The sequence below is a fragment of the Kwoniella pini genome, chromosome 5, assembly GCF_000512605.2.
Source record: "Kwoniella pini CBS 10737 chromosome 5, complete sequence".
Lineage (NCBI taxonomy): Eukaryota > Fungi > Basidiomycota > Tremellomycetes > Tremellales > Cryptococcaceae > Kwoniella > Kwoniella pini.
Window position 1 is genome coordinate 368,221 of NC_091720.1, and position 20,552 is coordinate 388,772.

At 38.8% G+C, this 20,552-nt stretch overlaps 10 protein-coding genes across 10 annotated transcripts; 7 read left to right on the plus strand and 3 right to left on the minus strand.

Moving 5' to 3' along the window:
- Positions 1–183: 183 nt before the first annotated feature.
- On the plus strand, positions 184–1,812 carry I206_103897 (uncharacterized protein; the record flags this gene model as incomplete). Its single annotated transcript, XM_070202849.1, has 9 exons — positions 184–285; positions 366–584; positions 687–792; positions 865–926; positions 981–1,020; positions 1,082–1,198; positions 1,284–1,594; positions 1,654–1,719; positions 1,789–1,812. The coding sequence occupies 9 exons, from the start codon at positions 184–186 to the stop codon at positions 1,810–1,812; spliced, it is 1,047 nt and encodes a 348-aa protein (XP_070058950.1).
- Positions 1,813–2,367: 555 nt separating this feature from the next.
- On the plus strand, positions 2,368–2,955 carry I206_103898 (mitochondrial 54S ribosomal protein mL40; the record flags this gene model as incomplete). Its single annotated transcript, XM_019156259.1, has 1 exon — positions 2,368–2,955. One exon carries the CDS (start codon positions 2,368–2,370, stop codon positions 2,953–2,955), a length of 588 nt encoding a protein of 195 aa, XP_019011217.1.
- Positions 2,956–3,496: 541 nt separating this feature from the next.
- Positions 3,497–4,246, minus strand: I206_103899 (uncharacterized protein; the record flags this gene model as incomplete). Its single annotated transcript, XM_019156258.2, has 4 exons — positions 3,497–3,640; positions 3,714–3,813; positions 3,888–3,941; positions 4,041–4,246. 4 exons carry the CDS (start codon positions 4,244–4,246, stop codon positions 3,497–3,499), a joined length of 504 nt encoding a protein of 167 aa, XP_019011216.2.
- Positions 4,247–4,757: 511 nt separating this feature from the next.
- Positions 4,758–5,205, minus strand: I206_103900 (uncharacterized protein; the record flags this gene model as incomplete). Its single annotated transcript, XM_019156257.1, has 3 exons — positions 4,758–4,898; positions 4,974–5,115; positions 5,171–5,205. 3 exons carry the CDS (start codon positions 5,203–5,205, stop codon positions 4,758–4,760), a joined length of 318 nt encoding a protein of 105 aa, XP_019011215.1.
- Positions 5,206–7,175: 1,970 nt separating this feature from the next.
- On the plus strand, positions 7,176–8,453 carry I206_103901 (uncharacterized protein; the record flags this gene model as incomplete). The annotated part of the gene is made up of 3 exons (XM_019156256.1): positions 7,176–7,611; positions 7,829–7,909; positions 7,981–8,453. 3 exons carry the CDS (start codon positions 7,176–7,178, stop codon positions 8,451–8,453), a joined length of 990 nt encoding a protein of 329 aa, XP_019011214.1.
- A 948-nt stretch (positions 8,454–9,401) lies between these two features.
- I206_103902 (uncharacterized protein) lies at positions 9,402–11,654 on the plus strand (the record flags this gene model as incomplete). The annotated part of the gene is made up of 11 exons (XM_070202850.1): positions 9,402–9,621; positions 9,750–9,857; positions 9,919–10,026; positions 10,106–10,170; positions 10,235–10,550; positions 10,612–10,959; positions 11,036–11,220; positions 11,277–11,322; positions 11,373–11,479; positions 11,546–11,574; positions 11,636–11,654. The coding sequence occupies 11 exons, from the start codon at positions 9,402–9,404 to the stop codon at positions 11,652–11,654; spliced, it is 1,551 nt and encodes a 516-aa protein (XP_070058951.1).
- An 826-nt stretch (positions 11,655–12,480) lies between these two features.
- I206_103903 (uncharacterized protein) lies at positions 12,481–15,046 on the plus strand (the record flags this gene model as incomplete). The annotated part of the gene is made up of 10 exons (XM_070202851.1): positions 12,481–13,214; positions 13,305–13,561; positions 13,636–13,645; positions 13,724–13,749; positions 13,823–14,178; positions 14,247–14,483; positions 14,577–14,594; positions 14,681–14,801; positions 14,864–14,941; positions 15,006–15,046. The coding sequence occupies 10 exons, from the start codon at positions 12,481–12,483 to the stop codon at positions 15,044–15,046; spliced, it is 1,878 nt and encodes a 625-aa protein (XP_070058952.1).
- Positions 15,047–15,699: 653 nt separating this feature from the next.
- Positions 15,700–16,716, plus strand: I206_103904 (uncharacterized protein; the record flags this gene model as incomplete). Its single annotated transcript, XM_019156253.1, has 4 exons — positions 15,700–15,744; positions 15,868–15,951; positions 16,096–16,182; positions 16,285–16,716. 4 exons carry the CDS (start codon positions 15,700–15,702, stop codon positions 16,714–16,716), a joined length of 648 nt encoding a protein of 215 aa, XP_019011211.1.
- Positions 16,717–16,842: 126 nt separating this feature from the next.
- I206_103905 (uncharacterized protein) lies at positions 16,843–17,331 on the plus strand (the record flags this gene model as incomplete). Its single annotated transcript, XM_019156252.1, has 2 exons — positions 16,843–16,916; positions 17,016–17,331. 2 exons carry the CDS (start codon positions 16,843–16,845, stop codon positions 17,329–17,331), a joined length of 390 nt encoding a protein of 129 aa, XP_019011210.1.
- Positions 17,332–17,655: 324 nt separating this feature from the next.
- Positions 17,656–20,298, minus strand: I206_103906 (uncharacterized protein; the record flags this gene model as incomplete). Its single annotated transcript, XM_019156251.1, has 10 exons — positions 17,656–17,727; positions 17,798–18,042; positions 18,126–18,360; positions 18,453–18,605; positions 18,675–18,726; positions 18,792–18,892; positions 18,949–19,028; positions 19,104–19,248; positions 19,342–20,081; positions 20,148–20,298. 10 exons carry the CDS (start codon positions 20,296–20,298, stop codon positions 17,656–17,658), a joined length of 1,974 nt encoding a protein of 657 aa, XP_019011209.1.
- Between the last annotated feature and the right edge of the window lie 254 nt (positions 20,299–20,552).

The window sequence follows — 20,552 nt, forward strand, 5'->3', positions numbered from 1 at the left end:
GCATGTGTAAGAACAAGCTTGAGATTAAATCGTAATCAATATAAATCTATCTTACCGGGCACACAGACATTCGCTCATTCAAATCCGATCATATCTTTCCGACAAGCATCATCTACACCTCGTATTTCAAGTTGGAAACCAGTCGCAAGATCGATATCGAACTCATCCGTAGCTTTCGACAAAATGAAGTGTATTCTAATCAAAGATGGTACGGGACCTGCAGATAATCTGTATTTGGGAGAAGAAAAGACTCCAGAGCCTGGGAAAGGAGAAGCATCGGTAAAAGTGAGTGTTCTACTCCATTCTTAGGAAATGTGATCACATAGCTAATCCTGCACTAATCCCTTTAAGGTCAAGGTAAATAGCTCACTCTGTCACCTCTGCGTCTCCAATCTGTACTGATCATCTTGAAGGCTTTCGGATTGAACCGAATGGATATCCTTCAACGAGAGGGTAAATATCCTTTACCTCCTCAAGCGTCCAAGACAATCTTGGGAGTGGAGTTCTCAGGGGTAGTAGATAAGCTCGGTGAAGGCGCAAAATTATGGAAAGAGGGTGATGAGGTATACGGTCTAGCTTATGGTGTATGTCTTAATCCTTCCCTTGCTTTCCTCGCTGATCATATTGCACGAGAGTTTGAAGGCTGAAGCGAAATATCATCTGATTTGACCCTTGTAATCCGATAGGGAGCATACGCTGAATATATAGTCAATCCAGAAACTATGCTTTTACCCAAACCCAAAGAATTTGACTGGGTTGAAGCTGCTGGTATACCTGAAGTGTGGATGACCGGTAAGTTTCGGTTGTATCAGTTCTTGTGATTCCTCATTGAAGTACGTTGTTGACAGGATTACACAAATGTAGCTACTCAGGCTTTATTGGTTGAGACCCCTTTGAAAGAGGGTCAGAATGTACTCATACACGCCGTAAGCCAATCAGCGTATTTCGACTCTCTCAGCTCACACTAGGCTTTGCCGCAGGGTGCATCTGGTGTCGGTATAGCTGCTATTCAGATTGCTTGTGAGCTACTTTTTTCGCCTCCATTGATGATCACATAATCTTATATCTGCCTTCTACCTAGTACACGTCATTGGAGCCGGAAAAGTATTCACCACATGCGGATCGGATGAAAAGGTGGAATTCCTGAAAGGTTTGGGTCATAGTGATAGATTGCATGTATTTAATTATAAGACCCAAGGTAAGCCAAATTGTCCGATTCATGACAAGCACCAAGTCAAAAAGCATAAAGAAAGAGCTAATCGACTTTTGAGTTCGTTCATTAGACTTTGCTGAAGAACTGAAAAAACACGCTCCCGGAGTTGACCTTATCATTGATTTCATCGGTAAACAATATTGGCAACAGAATATCTCTTCACTCAACTTAGATGGAAAGATGCTTTATCTAGCATTTATGTCTGGTGCAGCTTTCCCTGAAGGTGCAAATCTAGCTCCTATTTTGGGTAAGAGATTAACTATTAAAGGAAGTACTTTGAGATCAAGAAAATCAGAATATCAGCATGATTTATTAGAAGTCTTCAAGGAAAAAGTTTTACCTAAAATTTTGGATAAGGAACTTCAAGTTAAGATCTATAAAGTCAGTTTTTTGATCACGTTCTTGTGAGAAGATAAGCTGACGAATCATTAATTACCTAGACGTACCCTTGGACAGACGTTATACAAGCTCATAAAGATATGGAAGGTAATAAGAACAGCGGAAAGGTGAGATGAACTCCAGCTGATTATTAAATTATCAGAGATAAATGCTTATGAGGCAAAATGATCTTGCAGATTGTATTGGAAGTAACCGAATAAACTTGTTATATGGAAGGATGAACGGAAGGCAAGCTCGACAATTGAGAGCAAGTAGAACGGGGGACTGGATGCTTTTTTTTCGATGTCTACCGCGATGCATCTTGATCCAGAATGGGGTCGACGATATACATTACACACCATGCATGATATTCACATACCATGCATGATTTGCACGATTGTTATTGTTGCATTCCATAAGCTTGATGCATATGTTTTGACCAGTTGCATTTCTCGGCGGAGATTCGTCCTATGTCCGTTTCGCGTTTTTCCTCGCCCATGTCGCTCGCTATAGAGCCTGTACATCTTCTTTTTTTGAACTTATATTCGAGAAGCTGATGATTATTCAACGATACAAAACATATCTAGCTATACTTTGATCGATATCGAAATTCAAATCATCGTTCTATATCGGTCCAGCAACCTTTGAAGCTCACCATAAAAGGCGGTTCCCGATAACACAACTTGACGACCTCGATAATCTATATAATATTATACCAAATTTGATCAACCTTCTTCCTTCCGACAGACAGCGTTGATCGACAACACATTGTCATAATGTCTCGTCCAATTTTATCTCGTGTAATCTCTCCATTAGTTCGAAATTATGCCACCAAATCAACAACAACAGGTAATCCAACTTTAAATATACCAACAGATTCAAGATCTGAAATATTAAAACAAGTTTTATATCCAATTGATTCTTATTCACCAAATTCATCTTCACCAACAGGTACATATCATCATGATCATTTAAATAGAATACAAAATGTAATTCCATCAAAAGAAATTCATGAAACAATTGAAAGAGCATTTCAATTATATCAACGTAATTTAAGAATAAAAAGAAAAAATTCCTTAAAAATTAAATTTAATGAAATGTTAAAAGCATGTAATGAATTAGAATTAATTACAAATAAAGAAAATGATTTATATCATAGAAGAATTTATGAAATTGCTATAAGTGAAAATAAACAATCAGAAAGAAAAGGTGATGAATCATTAAAAAATCAAAAAGGTAAAAAAACAATTGAACAACGTTGGAAAGAAACTAGAATTAAAGGTTTAATTCCTAGAGAAGCTTGGATTCCTGTTGAAAGTAGAGGAAAAGGTTGGGATTATGATTGGAGAAGACCAGGTCATTAAAAACAAATTACAAAAGTTAGTGATTTCATTCTCCTTTTCTCGTGTCATTGTTCAATCCTCATTCCTCCATAATGACCTCTTTTCGATTACTCACCCCGTACTAATCATTAGCACTGTCTTTACCTTTGCCATGTGTTCTTGTCATCGATTGTGCTGATCACCTATTTTTCTCTTAGGGGTTCACATCACTTATACAATACCATGCATGGGTTTCTGGTTACAAAGTACTCTCGCATACACTCCTCTGTGATCCAGTTTTCGTAATTTTCATGCCACAACCATGTTGTCATGATCTCATCAAGTCGGTTCTAATAGCCTCACTATTCACCAATCATTACGATGGTCTAAGTGAAAGTCCTCACATTGGTCAATCTGAAATCTCAACAATACCATTCTCATTTCAGAATGTTTCAGCGTCTCTTCGTTCTCAGCATCGCCGCTTCCCTCTTTCAGCCTCTCTTGCTATTCCACTTTTCTCGCTTCACACAGCATTTGAGCGTGAGACCACTAAGAAACGGAGTCTCCTCACTCTGCACTGATCTTAGGCATCTCTACTCGCCCAATTAGCTCCCGCCTTAATTTGCGCAATATCTTCCCCTTCGTCGTCTAAAATAGCTTTCAAATAGACGATATCGGCTTTGGCTTGTTTAAGATCATCGGATCCAAGTTGAGCAAGTGCTGATTCCTGAAAATAAGCTTTAGGTCAATGCTTTCTTCGTCAGGGGGGTTTAGATCAAATACTCCAAAGTGCAACTCACCAAATTACCCACTTTTTCAATGATCACCTCCCTATGCTTTCCAGGCGATTTCACTAAATGGGAGTAACCTCTGGAAAGTTGATATGCTCTAGCTGTGAGCCTGAATACAACCGTCAATCAGTCTTCGTAATGAAGTACAGAGAGATTGCTTTTGGTGTAAATAGTATTACTTACGGAGGATTGGTACCTTGAACAAAGGCATTCGGAAGTGCAAAATTGGATGTACCCCTATGAAAGACATATTAGTCTATACTAATCGCAACTAACACTTTCTCGGATAAATCTCTTTGGAGAATCGCTTTGAAAAAAAAAATAGATTTAACTCACACTAAAATATGGGTATTATCTTGATTTTCCCCATTCTTATTCTTTTCCTCTTCCTCCTTGAACTGAGTATCAATTTCCTCTAGTCTCGTCTTATCTTCATTTTCAGTAGGGTAAGCCCCATTGAAAGAGTTGGTCTGACTATTTGGCATTTTGTTTGGATTTATATAATTGGTGAATGTATCTTCTCTTTCAAATTCGAAACCCATCAGCGTTAATGCTTTATTGTTGTAGTGATCTTTAGATATGATGTTCAAGCAGGGCTTGGGCTTACATTGATCACTTCTTGTCCACAAAGTCTGTCATGTGTATAACCTTGATTCGATGCGTATGACGGACTATAAAAGAAGTTGTTACAATGGAAGAGTATATAAGGAAAGAAGGCAAAAGTATAAGAAAGGTTCTTTATATGCATCAATAACAAATTTTTCATTTAGTGCATGATGTATTATGACGTTGTTTAGATCAAAGGATGGTTTAAAACATGATCAACCATCAAACATTGCATTATCATTAGTGAAACTGGGTCAATGCGTAAATTGGCAATGTTCATTATGTTATAATCATCAACATATTATGATGATATTCGTAGTCTTGCATTAACAAGGGGTCATATACAAATGAAGTCGATAGTATACATATACACAGGAAAAAATACATACCCAGACAGACCTCAGCCAGCAAAATCTCTCACGTTATCCTCATTCAATCCGCACGTGCCTACAGCGGCGCATTGAATACAGAATCTGCTTTACTCTGAGCTACATCCATATCTTCTCCTCCAAGTATACTTAACAAATACATCATATCTGCTTTAGCTTGTCGAAGGTTGGAAGGTGATAAATTGGGTAAAGAATCTTGCTGCAAAAATCAAAAGTACAGTTTGTTTAGCTAAAGAACTTCTGGATTCAATTTGCGATAATCAGGTCAACTTACCAACTTGGCAACTTTTCTAGCTATAACTACATTCATCCCTGGTTCTTCCACTAAATGAGCAAAGTCAGAGGACAACGAATATTGGGGAAGAGGTTCTTCAGAGAATTTTCGGAAAGTTGATGAAGGTGAAGGAGTGGAATAACTATATTTTGATCAAATTAGCTGATAAACTCAGCTTGTTGATAGAGGATACTCACGAGGAAGAAGCGTCTGAGGCGTAGTTGGCGTTCATATTGGTATGAGGTGTTTGTTGAGTGTATTATGCGTGGAGAGTGGGAAGTGATGTTATTGGATATATCAGAAGTGTTGCTGTTTGCTTTTAGGTGTAAATGAGGCCTGTCAGATTGGAACAGTTTATATACGCGTGAATATAACAAAAGAAAACATACTCCATTCATCTTAACCCCGGATTGACCCCTTTAGAATTACATACTCCTTTGATGAGTAATAAAACATTCGGATCTAATTTAGAATTCAAAATGACATAAACACAATAATAGAAGACTGGTTTTACCCCTTAATGGGATAATTCAATACCGTGATCAGGTGATTCTATTCTTGGCAATTCAAAAGTTTAAAAACTCAAAATCCGTTGATACGGGAACTTCGCATTACCGTTAATCCGAAATATGTTTCCCTCAGTCACTATCTCGTTCAAAATGCGGTGTATTCATTTCTTCATGTTGCATTATTGTTGTTGTCTCGCCTGTTCATGCAATATTTGCTGTGTAACTCAGCTTGAAATGAGTCATTCAAGGAAATAAAATTGGAATTAAATGTTTGTGTAATGACATCAAGCCACACTTTAATAATGATGTCAATCAGGCACAATCTGCGGTAACAGGGAAAGTGATGATACAACAATACGTCATGTATCTTTAGGGGCTCTAACATCTTAAACCCATTTACTCGTAGAATACTCAAGATTAGTCATCCCTTAATTGATAGCTAAATACAATTATAATACAAGCGATTCCTTCAGCTCGTCAAGCAGGATATGATCATGGAACACCGGCTCGTTGCCGCTTTCCACGACAATCTGATGCCACTTTTCATCGTTGTCGCACGTTCACATATCCATTACCAAATCACCGCTATACAGAGCACGGATGACATCCATCAGTCACCCCAAGTCATCTACCAAATGATGAAAAGACTAAAACCACATGAGGATGTTACATCCTCAGTAGACCTATTAGAGACTCTGAGAGCTTCATCAAGACCGGATATATGGATCATGCCTATGTGTTCTCGATACTTAGGTTATTTGCTTTTCAAAGTTAGTCAAATATTCCAAATGTTCGACAAGGTCTACCTGAATCTAGCGTCGTAGCATGACACAGGATGTCAGAAGGAGAAAGAGCATTGTTGGAAATATAGAGCTATCAATACTTAGCTTGATGTCATTTGACGCCACTTGAGATCAGTGTCATCACGACAATCAAATCCGAACAGCATTTTTACAAACCGACGATCGATGCTGTCCATGGGTGCCTGTTTTATGGCTGCATATGAACGACCTTATGAGGTCAGAGAGAGGCAGATTCTTTCTATTGACATATCTGTCTCTACTTACTAACCTCAACTATCAATAGAGCTTGTAAGTACAATTGTTCAAGGAAAAATTGATGCAGGAACACACCATGCATAGCCAGATTTAAACCTCCTTTGAAAGCTTTTCGCTTAGCTCTTCTTGTAAAATCCCTCTGCTTTGCCCAACAGACTCAGCCGGAGGTCCGAGATTCCCCACTCTGAGCTATTTGTCCGATGATGGTCGTTTGGCTTATACAACTAAAACGCTCAAAATCAGATCTTATCATGGAAATAGAAATTTTTTCAAGATACATTTCAAAGGGGCGTCAATCCCTTAGCACCTCTTTCATAGGTCGAAAACGATGCATAGCATCCTTTGACTTGAGTACCCACATTGAAACTACCTATACTCATATCTTACACTAGATGTGACTTTCGCTGTGGGCTCTAATTGTCTTTAGGCGAATATCCTTCCTATCACGGTAGAAAGGTATAAAATCTTCCTTCTCAGCCTCTCGCTTTTCTTTCCCCCTATTTTCGTTTCATCTTCCATTCCTACTTACATCATTCGGCCGCCTATAAACCGCTTTGAATCATTATCTTTTCTTATCAATCAAAATCACCCTCTCATTATTGATAACATTGAATACTTTGGCAAATCTCGTCATTATGCCTCGAGCTGGTTCAGGTACAAGCAGCAGAACAAAGTTTTTACCTTGCATAACATATCAAACTTTATTCGGAGGTAAACCAATACATTACCATATTGAAAGATCAAACAATAATATCGCCGAGTGGCGAGAACTTGAAGAATGTGAATCGATTAGTTGTCGAGCAATAATAACAAATTGTCATTGTGGATTTGTTTATCGTTTAGATGCTATTGAAAATTATATAAAAAAGGAAAATCCAAATTTATTACAAGATGGTGATTTAAAACTTCTTTCTAGGACCGAAGATTGTCAATATTGTAGTAATAAATGTAGTAGATGTCATCAGAAGAAAAAATTAGAAAATGAAAAATTTCATATATATAAAGGTGTAGAAAAGAATTTATGTCCTGCTCATTCTAGGATGGGTGATTTGGATAAGCATGAAGCGCAGAGTGAGCATATTTATCCTCTCTTTCCTTTTCAGCAAAAATCGAGTATAAACGAATTCTTCTCTTTTCCCATGTTCTGATATCTACTTCGACATTCTCACCCAGGCTTCCTTCATTCCTGTCTCCCGTTACTCCCAAATACCTTTCATCGATCTCGTTCTAGCCGTAAAAAATCTAGTATACATACGTGGGAAGAAGCTTACAATTCAGCCCGTCATAGAGGCAGATGATATTAAAAAAGCTGAGAAGATCTTTATACGTCTTCTTGCAAATCCTACCGAGGTATCCAGAATATATGGGCGTGAGTACCAACTGCCATTCTCGTTACCTTCAAGACGAGTGATCCCTGCTTATCTCTAATGCATGTCACAGAGGGCGCCTACAATGCTTATATGACCTTCTCGAAGCTATGTAACGACGCTCATGCTAAAAGCCAACCTCGCCCTAACGTTCTCTTTTGGGTCACTGACTATCTGACGGCTCAGAATGGGTACAACGCATCACGAGGGTCCATCAAGGCAGCTACCAATGCTTCGCTACCCATCAGCTCAACCGAGGGCATCATCAAAGCAGAAATCAATGAGCTAGAGGCTGGCCGGTTGGAGCCAGACTGGGCAAAACGCGAAGCTGGTGGTCGAGTCGACTGGACAAATCCACGTCTCACGGATTTTGAGGTGATGACAGCATTCGACATCTACAACAGTAGCCTCCCACATGTTTTAGACGATAATTCGGGACTTTTCAATAGCATCAACCAGCAGCTTCACGCTCATCGATCGACATCTGATCCAACAATGTCATCGAACGGCACCGAATCCTACTGTCACGAACGGTTATCGACTTAGCAGATTGTAGTCTAATATCCTCGTGATGAATTCAATTAAGCTCTATAGGGTATGAACAGCATAGAGCAAGCTAAGCCGATACATGTACTATAGACGGTGATAACAAACGAAGATCAACGATGTAGTGCAAGATATGATAAGGATCGGGTAAAGCACGTGGTTAGCTAAGTACTGGTTAGGATCTAGAACGCTTCTAGTCTTTGACGCGTCAAGTACCACGTGATGGATTTAGCCGTACTTATTGTTAGAGGGACTTAGTTAATTATAGGATTAAGAGTTACTTTAGACAAGCTCGTACATAGCATAGCTCTAGATACCATAGTTATAGATATACCTAGTTCACTCATATACTACCTACCCAATCACCTTCCTTTCCACTCATGCATGAATAATACCAATCTCAGTACAAGTAACGATAAATCCAAGTAACGACAAATCCAAGTAACGATAAATTCCCAATCTGTCCACTATCTAGTACGAAGATCCCTCTTAGCTAGATAGGTACCCGAAGTTAGAACGGATTAGAGAACCCGGATAGTTATCCTTCTATCAAACTCTAAAGCTCTAAGGAACTCTATTCCTTGTGCTACAACGGTGATAACAAACGAAGATCAACGAGGAAACTAAATCTATGAAATGTCCATTTTGTCCTATCTTATATATCTTGTTCTGTCTCCGACTTTCGGCGAAGTTCGCTCTTTGTCGTCTAAGTTTTTACTACTTCCGGATGACCATATGGTACAAGTTGCCTACTTTCCTCATCCGTTTTCCAAGCCCTTCGAGTGTCTCTCCGAATGTCTCTGATAGTCCGTTGTTCTCGGATAGATTCATGACACCTACCGAAGTCATGATCGTGTTGACATCGATACGTTGCCGTTGCCAGTTTACACCGACTTCGGAATATCAAGCGATACTTCGGAAAACAATCCGCCGGGAGACCAATTCTTCATGCCTGGTAAGCCGAAACCTCCGTGTCTAGCAAGTGCGATGAAGATGATTGCTAATAGGTCGTATGTAGCTCCCTGGCAAATCGGAGGTCAAAAAGTGTTGGTAGATCTTGGAGACTATCGGAACCAGCCTGTGTTTTCCGAAGATGACAACGAAGATGTCTCCAGCATGCAAGATCCCTCCAAGAAACTCGAAACTCATCCGATAGACCCTTTAGCTGGTCGGTGTACAGATTCGTACAATAAGTCCAAATCCAAGTAAAAGTGTCGCTGATCCTCCTCGTTGGTAGTGGACCAAGACGATGACTTCTGGCAAAGAATTGGCTGCATATCGCCTCCAAGAAATCAGAGCCGCGATGTACTATACAGACTGTTCCGGAAACCACCATCGTTACACCTTTTACCCATCCGAATACATTAGCTTCAACTAGTCCACCTATAGACGGTAGTCTTAGATGTAAGTGGTCACCTCTCATCCCATTTGTGAATGAAGTAAGCTGAAACGCGGTCATGTTCAGTCGATTTTGAGGTTTTTGCTGGTATACAGCGATTGGCTGGCAGCTTTCTGTCAAAGTATCCCGAATGGCAAAGAAATATTTACAAGACAATATACACCGCTGATCCAGGTAAGATGATTCGACAACCTCAAACTTGCACGGAAAAGCCCATGCATAGGCTCCTGAGACTAACGTTAAAACGTACCAGACATTCGAGTTCAGCTGCCGGAATACCTAGAAATCAAGGATATTCAAGAGATACTCTATCACCTTGTGAGATACATAGCGTGTAAGGCAAATCCCAAAACTTGGCTGATTACGACCTCAATTCCATTAGCCAAAGATTCTTTTCAAAGGAAATTCCGCCACTCAGCGCAGCACTATCCCGATCGCTTACGATTATGATATCCATACGGCAGTCATCAGACTTCTCGCTCATAATGTACCGGCCTTACCCAAGATGAAAGACCCTTACAACACGCCTATACAGAGGCCGGGTAGAAGAAGACATTATTTCGATACCATTACACTTCATTTTGGACCATACTCGGTGCAAAGGGACGGTGTGCTGATAGATCCTGAGCGAGTGCACCTCCGATGGGTGCATGAGTGCTTGAGCTGGGTCGTGTGTGAAGTACTTGAAGGGGAAGGTCGTAAGTGATTATTCAGCTTTGGAAGATATGTTCAACGTAGGTGCTGATCATTCCCTGCTAGACCCTCAGCGTATCTTGCAGCTCCTTGATGCGCAAGTAGGCCTCTTACTTGAATTGAAGGACATAAACGGAATAAGAATGGTTACTCGAGCGCGTATAGATTGCGCGGATCAAGGATGTCCTCTACATTGCGATTACACTCGGATTTTCACGGGTATTATAGCTATAGTGGTAGTTACTGCTGAAAGAGCTTGCCTTCAAGCTTACAGGAGCTCATCATGGGAGGAGCTCGATAAGCGAAGAAAGGTGTTTTATGAAGCATTGAAAGTGGCTGCTAAGCTTTTAGACTGTAACTCTGTTAATCTTTCCAGAACGTTGGAAAGATTGAATAATCCGACAAATCCTACAGGTATCTGATGATTCGTTTTTCTTCTTTATCGTTATCGAAAACCTTATGCTGATAAAGATTCTGTGACGTTTGACAGAAGAGCGAAATGATCTGGTTACGAGATGCAAGATATATGATGGTATAATTGAAAAGATTGATAGATTGTACCTGACGTTTGTAGACTATGGAGTGATACAGAAAGAGCACGATGACATTGAAAGGGAATTTCTAAGACCTGAAGGGGCATATTGGCAATTATCAGAAAAATCTTCAGGTAGAGCAGTGAGCATCTTTTCGTCTTCTTCTCCATACTCACTGACATCTAATTTTGCTCTCAGCTCGACTTCAAGAAAAGCTGGGTTGAGTTTGACGAATATGTACATAGTCCCGATAGGGTATCCTACCGTGTAATGAGCTGTTCTCAATACCTAAAGAAGAGATGAAAAACAGTGAAGCGCTCAAGAGATGGGAAGGATTTGTTGGGGATGATTATTATAGAGATGAACCTATTCGCATTCCCGAGATGTACCTCACAGATCTGGTAAGGGATTGTATGTCCGTCTTTAGTCCCGTTCTCGAAGCTAACTATCTTTATGCTGGTCTATAGGATACGATGCTCAAAGGTTCAGTGAAGAGGTAAGCTGATCTTTAGCGTCTGACATTGCCGCGAGAATAAATTTGCTGACTTTATAAAAAGGGTTCGTGGTATTTGGTAATGAGCTTGCGGACATGCGAAAGCGGTAGATGCAAAAGGTTTAGAAAATTGGTTGGGGTATGATAGATGAATGAACGACGTATATATATATATGTATTCAGCAAGTCGTTGACAAATGGCAAGGATGACAAAAAATTTGGGTTCGCCACCTCGATTGCATGATATTGCTGTGTTGGAACTAGTACTGTCACCGATTCGATCAAAGTATTCGCGCTGGGGTCAAAACCCTGAAAATCAATATTGAGTAAAAGAGCACGGTTCACGGGAAACATTCCTTCTTTTTGCTTTTTGCTTTCTGTTTGATGATTATATTTCATAGTGCATCCCCACTTCAAACAAGAGTAAATCATACTGTCTTCAGATATCATTGGCAATGATAAGCGATCAGATTGAGGGTTGAAACAGAAATTGGAATAATTCTTTACGCGGTTTTTTTTTACCAAACGGAAGGAGATCTGGGCAATGTCTTGGCGTCACTTCAACCCTACTAAGACAGCTACTAAGGGATTGATTGATCATTATAATCACCCAAGTGATATGATGGTGCACTTTCATGGTATAAGGGGCTTTGCTCTGCTTTGCGCCAAGGGTACCCAACAAGATCTGGTGAAATGGAAAACTCTCAACAAAGTCTTGGCTATCATTGTTATCATCAATCACGACACACTCCCTTAGAGGTCCTCGTGTCTTATTCTTATAATGAGTGGTACAGCATTTTCTGAAACTCACTCTATGGTCCTTCAGTAATATTTCTTTTCCCTCTTTGTTTTTCCTCTTATCGTTTGGTTTTAATATTATTGATTGTTCGTTTTCGTGGTATTTTGCTAATGTCACGATCACCTTTATTATCTGATGCAGCAAGTCCAGGAATGTCAAGAATATCACAATCATCATTTAATTCAAATACATCAATGTTAAATCAAAATCAAAATGGTTATTCTCAAAATACTTTAACGAGTAGATCAATTTCATCATCAACAAGTAGATTTGGACCAACAGCTTCTTTAGGAGGATTAGGAGGAGGAATAAATGGAACAACAACGAATTCATCTAATAATCAATTAAATGGAAGATTTACAAACGAAGAGTTATCAAATAATCATGATACTGATCATGAGGATGATGGAATGGATGATGATTTACATACATTTACAAATGAAGAATCAAAAAATGTAGATTATAATTCAAATTTAAATTTTAATTCTTGGAGAGGTTGGGCAAATGCATTAACATTAGGTTTTATTGCTTTTGCAATTGTTGGAATTTTCGCTTTATATCCAATTTTAGATTTTTTCTTTTTTAGAAATGGAAATTCTTCAGGAATTAATACTTCTGGATATAATTTAGGTGGAATTAATTCAACAGGTCAATATCCTTCTATACCTGGATTACCAAAATTAATTGATCAAGATACACCTGAAAATGTTAAATCTAGAATAGGTTTTGATGGTGAACCTTGGTCATTAGTTTTTTCAGATGAATTTAATAAAGATGGTAGAACTTTTTTTCCTGGAGATGATCCATTTTGGACTGCAGTAGATCTTCATTATTGGGGAACAAAGTGAGTTTATTCCTATATTCCTCAAAATTTCTATTTTTACATAGGTTACTTGAAAATCTAAGTAACTTATTGATCACCTCGTTTAAATAGAGATTTCGAATGGTTAGACCCTTCAGCAGTAACTACAAAAGACGGTAATTTGGTAATTGCGATGACTCAAGAACCAATCCACGATTTGAATTTGAAAAGTGGTCAAATACAATCTTGGAATCAACTTTGTTTCAATAAGAACGCTTATATAGAAGTATCAGCAAGTTTACCTGGACAGAGTAATATTGGAGGATTCTGGCCAGGTATTTGGACGATGGGTAATTTAGGCAGACCAGGTTATGGTGCTTCTACTGATGGTCAGTTTCCTTCTTACACTGGTCAACGTTGGTCGTTTAAGATACTGCTTACTAACTTGAGATTTACTTTCTAGGTACATGGCCGTGAGTAGTAATAATGTCGAACGAATTCCGCATAGTTTGTGAATACTGAAGACTGATATCGAATTAATGGGTATATAGTTATACATACGATAGTTGTGATGTCGGTAAGTTCTCATCATTTTGTCGCGTGGTCGAGATACATTGTCACATCGCTGAGCATCAAATATCAAACAATAGGGACTCTGGCGAATCAGACATATGTCAATGGAACTGGACCAATCGCGACCCTTACGACGGGTGAAAATGGCGGTCCGCTATCATACCTTCCCGGACAAAGGCTTTCGGCATGTACTTGTCCAGGTGAAGATCATCCAGGACCTGACGTATCTGTTGGAAGAGCCGCACCTGAAATAGATATCGTTGAAGCTCAAATCAGGATCTCTGTTGCGCATGGAGAGGTCTCTCAATCTAATCAAGTTGCACCATACGATGATCATTATCAGTTTAATAATAGATCTGGTATGGTGGAGATATATGATAAGGATGTTACTATGTGGAATTCTTATTTGGGTGGATATTATCAACAAGCTGTGGTGAGTTCTTGTTTTATTTCACCTTGAAATAAGGCAGCTGATGTTGACATTGATTTGGTGGTGGACAGTCCGGTTTATCCCTTTTACCAGATAGAATTTATCGAAATCAAGTAGTTGGAGGAAGAAGTGGAGAATTTGCTACTTTTGGAGTGGAATGGAGTGCTTATCCCGAAGCAAGAGAAAAGGGATATATCGCTTGGGTATCTGATAATAAGAGAACTTGGACAATGTATGCCGATGCTGTAGATGCAAATCCAAGAACGGAGATAGGTAGAAGAATAGTATCTGAAGAACCCATGGCAATGGTATGTTCAACCTCAATCTGTTTACTGGTGTCAAAATAGATGTTCTCTATACTAGTAACTGAATATAACGTTGACCATTGATGTGTTTCTTAGATCATCAATCTACACGCGGTAAGTATAGGTTTCTTTCTGATCTATACATCCCCCAGACAAGATGAACCACCTCACGAATACTGATGAAAGGCTACATCCGATAGTCCAACGGATTCCAATTTGTTGATTGGGCAAATATGATTTTCCCAAATTATCTCTTGGTTGATTATATTAGGGTATATCAAAAGGATGATGGTTCAGGTTCCATAGGATGCGATCCCCCCGGTCAGTATTTGTGTCCTTTTGTTCCGACAAAACATTTATGACATTTACCGTGTTCATTTTAGATATGCCAACTAAGGATTACATCGAAAGACACAAGGAGGTTTACACCAACCCCAATTTGACCACTTGGGCAGGTGCAGGTAAGCAAATCTAAATCATAACATCGATCGACGGTCATGCTGATGAGAACGATGATAAATCAAGGTAAAACCTTCCCCAAGAATCGATTGAAAGATCAATGTTAGAGGGGATCGAATATCAGAGTCGACAAACATGAAATGAAATTACGATTAGATGCGAGCGCTGTAGACAAACAGATACGGGTGTCAGAGTGATCTTCCCGTACATGTTTCTAAGCCTAGTCACATGGCAGATTGATAGGCTACTCCTGGATGACAGCATGGACAATACGATACGATAAAATACACACATATAGATCATAGATACTTTGTTATCATAGCATATGCATATTACCTATCTTGACGAATATTTGGATGTCTAGAACAAAGGAATAAGGGAAACGGATAAACGCCACGGATCTGCCTCCGTGATGAGATGAGATGAGATGCCACGTGATGAAAGGGATACCTTTTTGTTGTTTCAGGGATTATCCGGTTAAGAAAGGCCCCGATTAGGTCTAAAAAAGACAGAGAAGAGAGGAGGCTAGAAAAGAGGGTTTTGAGTTTCATATTTCATTTAAAATCATCATACAATTGGAGCTAATTCATTCTCAAAGTTGACTGATGTTACTTGTCATTTCGTATTCTCCATTATTTCATCTTTATAGATCATAGACTTCTCAAGCTATCAAATTAGTTACGAAACACGCTCGCTTTAGAATTCAGTATCTAGTTTGATCAGAAACAACTGAAAATAAAAGGAAAAAAAAACAACCACAATGAGATTCAGCACTATCTTAACGGTCTTACCCTTCGTCGCTGTTGTGAGTGCTTCAGACCTTCCTTTATCGCAATCAGAGGTTTACTTCTCTGCTGGATCATATATCGCGCTCTTATGTTGAGCCAAGTATCAGTAGAAGCTGATAAAAGCCTATTCGGATGTTTAGGTAATTGCTAGTCCGTTAATAGCAAGACAAGATACTGCACCAGCTTGTGCTACAAATTGTTTTGATTCAGTTGATCAATTCGATGTGAGTATCTTTCAATCTCCCCGATACCAACTTTCTACAACAATGAAGATCGAGGTGCGAGGGATGTCCATTACCCTGCCAAGCTGCACAAATTCATATGAAATGCTGAACATTGCTAATTCGATTTCGCTTACCGCAATGTAGACATGTCAACAAGGAGATATCCAATGTTATTGTACAAATGAAATGATAACTGCTTCAATCAGATCATGTCTCAGTGCAAGTTGTACAGTGAGTATAATTTCCATATTCTGCTAATTTTGTTTACCCCCTTGAATTGTATTCCCGTAATATGCGTTTTGACGCTGACGATATTTCTTGTTTATGATTCAGACGGCAAACGCGACCGAAGCGATTTCGTACGGAGAAGCATATTGTGCATCTCACGGAGCATCATTAGGTGGGAGTAGCTCATCCAGCTCTTCAGGAGCAGCTGCTTCCTCTTCAACTGCTACCTCAACTTCGTCAGTCCAGTCTACAATATCCTCTAAAACATCATCAACTGACCTCTCAACTTCAATAAGCAGCGCAACTGCCCAAGCATCCACTTCCTCCTCTGCATCCAAAACAGCGAGCAGTACATCCGCTGAGTATGTCACTACCTCTGTTCTGCCCTGTATCTCCACTTCCACTTTTGTGTCATCATCAAACGGAACTTCTTATCCCATTCCTACTTTCGCACCAAATACTACCGTTACCACGAATATCACTTCTACTGCTATACATACGTCTACCTTTGTCGCTCAGAATATTCCTTCACCTTAATGTGACGCTTTATCCTGATAAAAAAAGCCAAGCCTTCTATTTATGATTTTCTTAATTTTTACAAAATTCGTCATATACCCTGTTTTTTTCCCTATTTGTATACCCTTGGAAACGATGCAAAAGAACATGACTGAGATTTTGATTTTGTTTATAATTTGCAGTACCGTAAATTCAACTACTTCAACAAGTACAGTAGTATCGTAAGTTTACCCTTAAAAAAACGTGGTTTGAAAAATACGCTAAAATTAAAGATGAAACGAAGCTAATTTTTCACATTTAATTATATTTTCTTATTTTAGTGTTGTTTCTTCTTCAAAATCTCCTGAACAATCTTCTTCTGTTACTACTTCTACAACAATGACAAAATCTCAAACTGCAAATGTAGTTACAGTAACATCAACAAATTCACCTCCAACAACAATTTCAGCTGCTGCTGCTGTTCAATCTACTTCTTCACCTGAATTATTATCAACTTCAACTATACATGCTTCTGCATCTACAACTTCGGCTAAATCATCAAGTACTACAGGTGCTTCAAGTGATGCTCAACCTAAATTCATTATTGGTGGTATAAGTTCAATTATCTTTGCTTTAAGTACTATTTTAATGTTATAGAAATGATAAACATTCTTTCACTGTATATTATATCTTCAATTGAGCTGTGAATATTATAATCAGGGTTTTAATATTATATACCAAGTGGTTCTTTTGCAATTCTAGTGTGTATACCCATATTTATAAACCTAATAAAGTTGGTTTTTCGGGGTTGCTTCTTATATCCCATACAGCATATAAACATGGACAATGCAATATCTCATATTTCGTGAATGCTTTGAACGACTTGCTATCAGCAATAAAACTAAATTAACATTGTACAACATCATTACAAAGTACAAATTGGATCATACGAATAAATGATCTTCAGTCTACAAATGAATTTTATACCTTTTTCGTCCGCTTAGCTTCTCTTGCTAAAGCGATTTGAACAGCACCAACTGTTGGAGCCATAGCCTATCATCCATTAACGCACTATCAGAACTTATATACATATTTGAAAAGGAGAAACATAAAATTTAATTACCTTTTTAACTCTTTCTGGATCGAATCCCATTATAACACTGGTTTCTATAATAGCTTTTACTTTATTTTCAGTTAATTTTAAATATCCAGCCATTTTAATTGCTTTATTCTCTTTTGATTGATGAATATTTGATGAATTTAATTGTGATTGTGAAGGTAAAATAGCTGACCAGTATTGACGTAAAAATTCAGTTGCTGCATTATGACATGATTTCATTTGTTCATTTAATTGTTCAGGAATAGGAACTGTATAAAAGGTTTTTTTGGTTAACAAAAATTTACTTTAGAATTACTATTTTGATATAAAGGTTTTCGCGAAAAACACTTACTATTTACAGCAACTTCTGCATTGGCTCTACTATGTAAATCTTTTATAACATGATAAGCTGCAGCTTGAGCATCACGTTGTTCTGCAAAAGCTTCATATGCAGGATTCATTTCTTCTGATGCTGTACCGTCAGGATTAGTAGTATGAAATCCAGGATTCGGAAGGCATACAGCTCCAAAATCAGGATTGAAGTTCGAAAGGATGGCAGTGGATTTTGATGCTATTGTGTGCAGCTCCTGTTGTACATCGAATCTTAGCATCAATACCCTAAGCTCAACGATATGATGTAGTCCTTCTTGATCATACAGGATAGCAATCGTCAACTCACCTCTTCTGTCTTCCCTGGTAATACACCACCATCGCCGTCTTGACCTTGCTTGTCTGCCATGTCTCCAGCTTCTTGTACGTCTAGAGTGATTGTAGTATCCTGAGCAGGTCCATGAAGATCGGCCAAATCGATTTCATTGTACAGATCAATTCCCTGACAGTATACATTGTACTTAAGATTCTACTTTACAGGTTCGTCAAAATGACAAACAAATGCACTCACGGAACCGTATGGCGAATCCATCAACAATGACTGATCGCGGTTCGAGTCGTTCCTAACAATATCATAGTCGATTAGTATCGTATGTGGATATCTTGGCGAGATGAGGATCCGACCTACGCTCTGAGCAATTTCTTTGAATGATCGTTAAATCGCCTAATTAAGGGCAGTGCGCTCCTCTCCCTTCCAGCTTGCATAGTAACATCTCTGACCGTTATAGACTAAATGGTATATCAGCTTAGCGTCCAACAAATCAGCCTTTGTGGATATAGCTCACTTCTCCGTGATCTTCTTCGGTCGCAGCTAAATCCAAGAATCGCTCTACATCATCTGGCAGCGTTTGTCTGGGCTGCATATCTACAGTGAGAGTATCATCAGCGTTGTGCTAAAGGGCAGCAATCTTGTGCAAAACCGCATAGCATAGATCCTCACTCCAATCAGGCTCTTCCAAATATTGATCGAATATATCATCTTTCTTTCTTGCACTCTCATCCACTGCCGATTTCCTTACTGACGCTCGATGTCTTTCCCATAATTGCGAAGTGAAGTATCTTGACCAGAATTCAGTTTCACTTATCTATCGATCACCAGGACATCAGTCAATTTCCTCAATATCAATTTGTTCGTGTGAACGGTACATGACGAATTTCTTGGAAACTTATTCACTCACTCCAGGTACATATTTAGCATAAGCATCTTGAACAACAGGAAATTCTTCGAAAATTTCTCTAGTTAATTCTTTAGATAATTTTAAAATTATAGGTCCATTGTCATTTTGTTTAATTCCTACACCTGTTCCACCTGTTCCTTTACCTTTACGACCTGCATCTAAATCAAATCTATCATCTAATAATCTAGATGCTCTACCTGGTTTTTGTGCATATGCCATTTCTTCAGCTTGAATTAAAGATTCTCTACCATCCCAAAATTCTTCTTCTGTAATTTGTTTACCTATAACTAATTCTCTATGTAACATTCTTAAAGTTGGATTCTTTTCTAATACTTTTTGACGTAATTTATATTCTCTTTTTCTTTGTGCTTTTGCTGCTGGACTAAGTATCGTTCCTCCAGGTGTATTAGAATTATTTGGAGTTGAAGGTGAACTTATATCTGCCATTTCATCTAATTTTCGTTTACCTTTTGCTTGTAATACTGCTTGTGCTGCAGATGTACTTGGAGTTATTGTTTCGGAAGTTGTACCATTAATAGAAGTGTGGGGTTGTCCACCAGCGGGTTGAGGATTTTTGTTAGCTGCTACGAATGGTATAAGAATATCTTGAACTGATTTTCGATCATCTTCTCGTGTTTGAGCATTTGAAAATACGAATAATAAACCATTAGAAGGAATATCATCTCGAAATAGGATTTTCAGTGAAATCTGTTTGGATCCAGCTTTACTTGCGAGCATATCTATTAAACATAGCAAGACAGTCAGTATGACTCGTTAATTGAAGACCGCAAATCATAGCAACTTACTGACAGCTCTCTCCATAGCTTGATTCTGACGATCCATTGCGCCTGGCTCTTTTGGCACCCATGCTATATGAGTTGACGTCACACTTATTGTGCCGGGTATTTTCTTGAAGTCGACGTCGAATCGTCGAACGGAAGACGTTTCGCCTGCCATGACTCGCGCGCAGAGAGCTATCCGATGACAGCAGAGTTGATGGCAATAATATATGAAACGTATTTATTGTATACAACATCTAGCGGATTTAGCATTTGATCAGTTATAAGCGGTTGACGATGATGGTGGAGGAAGGTCAACATCGGTGAGACTGATCGACAAGCGAACCACGTGGAAATCTTGATTGAGTATCAGGCTCACAGGCTTCGGGATAGTATGCAATTCGGAGGCATTTTATTATGCTATTTGAGACA